Genomic DNA, 7744 nt, shown 5'->3' on the forward strand with positions numbered 1-7744 from the left:
TCCCACACCATCAATACCTGAGAACGCTGAGGCGCGCTGCTGACCAAACTCCGGGTCTATTACCCCTACGCCTACTACCTTCAGCAATTAAACTAAATTAGGGAATTAAGCGGATTTTTTAGTATATAAAGTAAAGCACTTTAATGGCAAGCCTCTTTTAAAAAATATACTGATCATGCAAACAATTTAAAGTACATCACTAATTTAAAAAAGATCTCCCGAAGTGGAGGGTAATTTTACGGGCAACTCATCACGTTTATTTATTCCATTACCTTTGTTTGCCTTAAAAAAATCAATGGCACTACAACCTTTTTAGGTCTGGGCCTCAGATCAATCTTTCATGGTCATTTGTAAATTAAATAGGCAAGTAGGTGATCAGCCTTCTGTGTCTGACGCACGCCGTCGACTTTTTGGGTCTAAGGCAAGTCCTCACGATGTTTTCCTTCACCGTTCGAGCTAATGTTAAATGCGCACATAGATAGAAAATCCATTGGTGCACAGCCGAGCCAAGAGATCTAACCTACGACCTCAGGATGGGCGCCGCACGCTGAAGCCACTAGGCCAACACTGCTCGTTGTTTGATTTTATTTTTACAAAAACGACCTTGGTTTGTGTTTTTTGTTGACAGCCAGTAACATTTTCATACAATATACGTATATGATCTCTTTGGTGATTTAATCAATCATTAACAATATACACATTCCAAATCTAAATTACTTTTAATCTAGGGATTAAGAATTTATTTATTATGGTACTTTGCCCATATTTATGGTACTACCATACATATGGGCAATGTTAGTAAACAAAACCTCGAGCCCTAAGTAAGCTGTCAAATGGTATTTAAGCTGTTTCTCTCCGAATCTCTATGTTTTCCATGAATTTATATTCTAAAATTTTGGTAAAAAAATATGTTAAGGTCACTTTTCTAGGTCTTATTTCATAAACACAGTTGCCTTTATCTCTGACAACGTGTTAGATATAATACATTGAAGTATTATGAAACATGTCTTCCTTGTCTCTCTACTCACGTTCAGAGCATAAAATTGATTTTAAACGCTTCTTAATTGTTTACCTATGTTATACTTGTCTATCAGATCGGCATTGTTGTCTTAAACGCACGAAATATCGTAATGACTTCATAACTAGGGCTGATAATATTTTATTTAAAACTAATGTGCCCCCCCGAACTTCGTTTCGTCTTAATAAGATTTTTTACTCAGTCCAACTTTTTGGTTGGTAACCAACACCTCTGTGTTGCACATTGTTTCCCTAAGTGGGTTGTATATTAAACTAAATGTTAATTAAATTCTTGTTTTTATATTTAAGACATAAATTTTTAAAAAAAGTACTCGTATTCCTCCAGCCGTCTTTGAGTTTTGTGCTTAACAACAAATTTTTCGATTCATTTTTATTTATTTAGTGGCTTAGATAAGCAATATTGTAAAGATTCAACAAAAGGAGCTGATACTTAATTAAAGTTGTGATCAAGCATCTTAACTCTGCCAAGATTGGTATATTATATTTTTTGCGTTAGAAGGTCGGTTCTCACTTGATTTTAATGTGACCACACCTCTTGAGATTATGGTCCTCTAAAAATACACTTATGGAAATAATAGTATAAGGCTATTGAGATTACGTGCTAGTTTGTTAAAACTATTTGACGATACTTTTAAGTTTAAACCATGATACGTCGAGTTGACGAAAACTATAGCGATAGTTGTACATCTTAAAACGTTACATGGCAAATAAAAAATGTGATAATTCAATAACACTATTTTTCCTGTCAAGTATTATTCATATGTCACATGCAGATAGTAAACGTTAAATTATTTGAATACGAAGTCATTAATATTAATAATATTTTTGACATTTTTTTTGGGTAAAAGACAATGATGTATTTCTATTGGTGGTTCTATTTATCGGAGTATATAAGGTATATATACCAACGGTTACGAAATGGTCCCTATACTATATTATATTATAACCACCGAGTATTCGTTCAGAAAGCAAAATTAAACGAGCCACAAAAGTGTTATCAAAATTTAATTTTTGAAGTAAGTATACCTTTTGGGCCGTGAAGTACAAGAGCACAGGCACTAATTAAAGATCCAAGTTAACGCCTGGTAGTAAGTACCGGTAAACCCAGAGCTGGTGCGTTTCTCGCTCAAGCAATAAGTATCGCAATACAGCGATGAAATGCTAGCGTTAAAGATACACTGCCACAGGGATCAGACGTTTTAAATTTGTTGTAATTTTGGTTTATCCATTTATAATTATTATTATGTAGGTTAAAAAGATTGTAAATACTTCATTAAAATCAATTTCTTGCACATGTCGTTCTAAGTATTTGGCACCTTAAATAATGCTCATAATTGTTTTGCTCTTATATCCAACGAGTCATAATGGTTTTTTTAAAATCCTACTCGCATAAAACACAATATTAAGGCATTATATCCTCGTCTCTTATGAAGGTAGATTATTTTAATCGTGGTCGTCCAAAAAGGCAAGTTTCAATATTTTTACTTACTACGGTAATCTATAAACCTTATCATTAAATTTAATAAAATTAAGTCCCTCACTTGCGTCTATCTGTCTGTATAAATGCGATAAATTCAAAAATTACCAAACCAACTTTGGTACGGTATTCGCTAAATACGGTAACTATTGACAAGACTAGGAAATACGTTGCTTTTACCTTAAATGAATCAAATTTCACCAAAAACCCAGTTTTAGTCACTTTTACGTACGCAGTTTCGATTGTTCCTCGTGGTACCTACATTACTATCAGCGTATACAAACTGTATATAATGTTAAGTGAGGCCGCAGTCAACAAACCTCAGTCTTGTTGCATTAGCGGCAGTACATTTGTTGTTAAAAATGTATCGGTTTGTGCTTTTCCTAACTTTATTTTCCTACGCAGCGTCAAAGTGTTAGTATCAATCTTTCATTTAGAAATTAGTAAAGTACGACGTTAATTTATTGTGTGAAAATGAAATTCTGAACACTTTTTCTGTTTTAGCTGAGCTGTCATGTAGGCATATTCGCGAATTCGTAGATAGACATAATTATTGGAGGTTGAAATTGGCGAAGGGAGAAATACCTAATCAACCGGCGGCATCGGAGATGAAGTATATTGTGAGTATTATCTTATATAAATGAGTAGTTATAATAATAGACAAAATAAATATGTAACGGTCAATGTTTTTTCTAGATTTGGGACGAAGAGTTGGCAGCTAAAGCAGCTCAATGGGCCTCCAATAATGAATATAAGCACAACCCGGATAAATCTGTCGGTGAGTTATTTTATATGAAAGGCCTTTGTAAAAAAGATCTTATTTTGGTTAAATAAAACTGGGTTAGGTTTTCAATTAAATGTAATACATGTATACATGTGCGTGCGATACCAACGTATACGATATAATAAGGTACGATGACATGACAATAATTCCTTTTTACCATCTCGTTCTGAATTTTTATTTTAAAATAAAAAATAAATAAATAGTACACATATATAATATATATACTGTTAGAAATTATTCCAGGTATTGCTCTTATTGGTATAACAGTGTGTAGGCATAGTGGTTTCAACGAGAGACTCTCAACCCTGAGATCGTAGGTTCGAACCCCGGGCTTGCCAATGGACTTTCTGTTATTATTCGCTTGTACGGTGAAAGAAAACATCGTTAGGAAACCGACATGCTTGACCCAAAAAAGTCGACGGTGTGCGTCAGGCAGAGAAGGCTGGTCACCTATTTATTCATAATAAAAATAATTAAACGGTCGTTTATCATATAATAATAGTTAGTTGCAATCAAGCCAGTTGTGTCGCTTTTGCTTGTTTTTCGCGTTTCTTTATTTTGCGATAGTTCCCAACATGTTCTTTTCAATTGCATTAAGAAATATACCGATGTAATGTGAATGAAATGTTCGAGTTCGATCAACACATTGGACTACTGCATCTGTTTATCTGTATCTTGATAACTTTTCTTTATAAACGACAACCTGGAGGACAGGCCATCGACTTTTGTTGAAACTTATATCTCTATAAATATAAAATTCTCGTGTCACAATGTTCGTTCCCATACTCCTCTGAAACGGCTCGACGGATTCTTATGAAATGTTTTATGTATATTCAAAGTCAAGTCTGAGAATCGGCTACCATCTATCTTTCAAACCTCTAAGTGATAAGGGTGTCCACCCCAAAAAAAATTATTAGACAATTTTTTTTGTTTTTTGTTTTATGACAGCACACAAAAATACATACAACCCTTAATTGTCACCCACTACGATCAACGCCTATTTTTAATTATAGTAAAAAAAAGGTTTCCTATAAATAACATACATGGCAAAACGACGTTTGCCGGGTCAGCTAGTGTTTGTATAAATTCCTAGACGTGCGTTCGAAAAGAGAGAGATAAATTTGGAGTATTTGTTGCCAGTGTAATCTTTAAAATGAAATATAGAAGTTATTACTTCTATCCAAAACAATATAAATATATGTTTCACATTATCTATAAAGTGACACATTTAAACTTTATTGAATTGTTAACAATTTCTCACAAAATTATTGAATGTTCCAGGATCAAATCGCTTTTTTACCGGTGAAAATATATTCTCGACAGCTTCCACTGATCTGTCATACAAGTTTGAACCAAGAAGTGTAGTGGATTCCTGGTTCAGTGAACACAAAGACTTCAACTATGGACCTGTGGAAGCTTGGCAATTTGAGTATTCTGCTAAAGAGACTGGTCATTACACACAGGTGAGTTAAGATTGGATAATCATTTCTTTCTTTTGAAATGGTTTTGGTGCTATATTAAAGCCGAACAGATGATCAGTTAAAATTTAAACCTAAATATCTGTCTCCATTATTTACCTAAACTAGGTATTAAACATTGCCCTCTCTTTTAATGTACGTGGGACTGTTTCTGTTTATTGAAATTAAAATTAAAGATACATTTACGAATTTTTATCCAATTCCAAACCTACTATCAAACTGATAACCTCCATTTTTTAACTCTTAACTCATTTTCTAACTTAATAGCCACATCGCCTAGGCGAATTACATTTAGTGCATAATTTTCTTTTTATTTCAGGTGGCATGGTCCGACTCTATTTATTTAGGCTGTGGGGTCTCTAAAGAATATAAAAATGGATGGCTCAATTACTACGTTGTATGCAACTATGGACCGACGTAAGTAGCCAAAATAATGATTTAAACCTTTTAAACGTGAATTAAACAAATGAAGTACCTTATTCGACGACCCGATTATAGCATGATTGGTGACTGAACTGGCTGCTGAGTAATTAAGATAGTTAATTCGCGATTGAATTCTTTAATGAAGCTTTATTTAACTTTGTCGGACTCGCGTAAATCAATGAAAATATTATGTTGAGTTATGAGTTCATAATTACTCAATAACTTCGGTTGATATGTCATGTGCATTAAACACGGACCAAAATTTTGTATTACATTTATAACCACTGACTTATATTTATGTGCTCTATATTTCAAGCGTATGTTCTTTTTAACTATAAGTTTAATTTCTATACTTATACCGGTTTATAATTATTTTGTTTACAGTGGAAACTTGGGCAGGGCTCCCTATCCCGCCGGACAGCCGAGTGGCCAGCTCGTATGTGCCAACGACTGCAGTAGATTCTACGGGGACAAGTGTTCCGTATTCAATGTATTTTTGCGATAAGATTTTTAGAATATAATTAAGAGTATTTAAGATGACAAATGAAACGTATTTAGTATTATTCAACTTTGTATTTTTGCTGAATATTTGTATGATTTTTTTAAAGAAAACTACGTTGTCAAACTCATGGTAGAAATACTAAAAACAAGGCTTCATTACTTTCTAAGCTGTATGCATATTTTTAATCTGTTTGTAGAATATATTCGTATTCTTTAATTACTCAGCGACGTAGATATAACGCAATAAACTTCTAAAGATACTATCGAATATTTATGTATGGTTTTACAAATTATATTGATAATTTGGGTTACCTAATATAATAATAAATTTTATATAAATTATATATTAACCAAATATCGGACTGTAGATATTACCGTCACATTTTTATTATATTTAATGTATATAAAATATATAGAGTAGTATAGTTTTAAGGAATTTTAATTTATAATAAGTAATTTCCAAGTTTGTTTTGCTAAGATGGACAAAATTATCTAAATATATAAAAATTATAATAAAATCTGATAACATTATTTTTCATTATTATGTTACCCACAAGATTATATAAATTTGCTAATAGGCTTTTAAGTGTTTTTGTTATTAATTAGTTAAAATAAATTACCTGAAACTATTTTTTAATAAAAATATATTTTGATTGAAGTTTTCTAACACAGATCCAAAAACAGTCACAAAGAAAAGCGTTAATCTGACTCAATGAAAGGAAATGGTAACGATATATCCATGGGTGATGTCCCATTGGAGAAAAAATCCAAACTAAACCCACTTCAAGGTTTGTTCTCAATTAATAAAAACAGCCTTATAAATGCCTATGGTCCAATGTTTGAGGAATACTCATTGTCAAAGGCATAGTCTTTATAAGCTTAGTCTTTGACAATGTACTGAGGTATTTTATTCTCTATTTAAATATATGAAATATTATTTTGGCCTATTATGGCACAATCAATTTGTAAGCATAGTAACTTTCATACCCATTGCATACAACATCATTAACTCGACCTATCACAAGTTTTTCAAGAGAAATGGGCATTGTCGAGCAGCATAAATACCTGCCTGCATGGGTACTTTCTCCTACGCTTCCTTAATTATCTTTTCAATTTTACACCTTCATTTGGTTTTGGAATTTTACAATTGCACAGATCATTATCATAAGAATTTAATAAATTTATCAGACTCATTTGGGAAGACTGTTGTCTATTATTTTAAACAGATTTCCTAATACATTTCCAGGGGAATTAGATCCTAACAGTTCAGACCACGTAGTAGCTATGACACAATTGAAGGAAACTATTGCAAGTTTACAGAAAAAAGTGCAGCAGAAAGAGATGGAATTACTCTCCAAGGTAAATTGGTAAGGATTTTAAGGTGTCTACTTAATGTTGATTGACTGATTTGATAATTGAGGCCGAACCAATTTTTATTCTAAAACCTACTTATCTTTCAGATAACAGAACTTAAGGCTCAACACCACAATGATACAACAGACCTCCGTATCGAGATGAAGAACAAAGAGCGTCTTAATGAGACAAAATTCAGCATTATGAACAGCAAAATCCAGAATTTGCTTAAGGAAGTGGCAACACTGAGCAAGTCTGCTAAAAGAAATAACAAAAATGTTAAATCTCTGACAAATGATAACAGTGGAAGCGGTACAGACAGCCCAAGCACTAATTAGGACAATTTAGGCACCGTTCACATGATCGGGTGAACTATGTTTTTTTAATCAGAGAAACTCAGTTACTGTTGAACTGTTGACGGGCTCTAACTGTAAGAAACATTCTAATTATGAGAAATCACGTGTTTATTGACATTGACATATAGCTAATTTATTGTAATTGAATTTTAGTTCCCCTATTTTACTATTTTTAAATCTAAAACTTCTCAACCTAACATTAGATTTTTCCTTTATTTACTACGCCCAGGGTCTATTTAACCACTGTCGTATGTATTTTTATATATTTCAACTTCATAGGAAATGGTTTCACCGTTCGCAAGAACAATAAAGCTAATAGCGTAAGAGAATAGTA

At 32.7% G+C, this 7744-nt stretch overlaps 1 protein-coding gene across 2 annotated transcripts; it reads left to right on the forward strand.

Annotated features, from left to right (window-relative positions):
* The first annotated feature begins 2819 nt into the window (after positions 1-2819).
* On the forward strand, positions 2820-7053 carry LOC123709622 (venom allergen 5-like). Of its 2 annotated transcripts, none has more exons than XM_045661113.1 (8): positions 2820-2929; positions 3020-3135; positions 3212-3293; positions 4581-4762; positions 5097-5194; positions 5585-5690; positions 6374-6489; positions 6948-7053. In XM_045661113.1, the coding sequence occupies exons 1-7, from the start codon at positions 2878-2880 to the stop codon at positions 6407-6409; spliced, it is 672 nt and encodes a 223-aa protein (XP_045517069.1). In that variant the 5' UTR covers positions 2820-2877; the 3' UTR covers positions 6410-6489; positions 6948-7053. The 2 variants fall into 2 exon arrangements, with proteins under 2 accessions (XP_045517069.1, XP_045517152.1); XM_045661196.1 differs by having other exon boundaries at positions 6957-7053.
* The last annotated feature ends 691 nt before the right edge of the window (positions 7054-7744 follow it).

The sequence above is a fragment of the Pieris brassicae genome, chromosome 1, assembly GCF_905147105.1.
Source record: "Pieris brassicae chromosome 1, ilPieBrab1.1, whole genome shotgun sequence".
NCBI lineage: Eukaryota > Metazoa > Arthropoda > Insecta > Lepidoptera > Pieridae > Pieris > Pieris brassicae.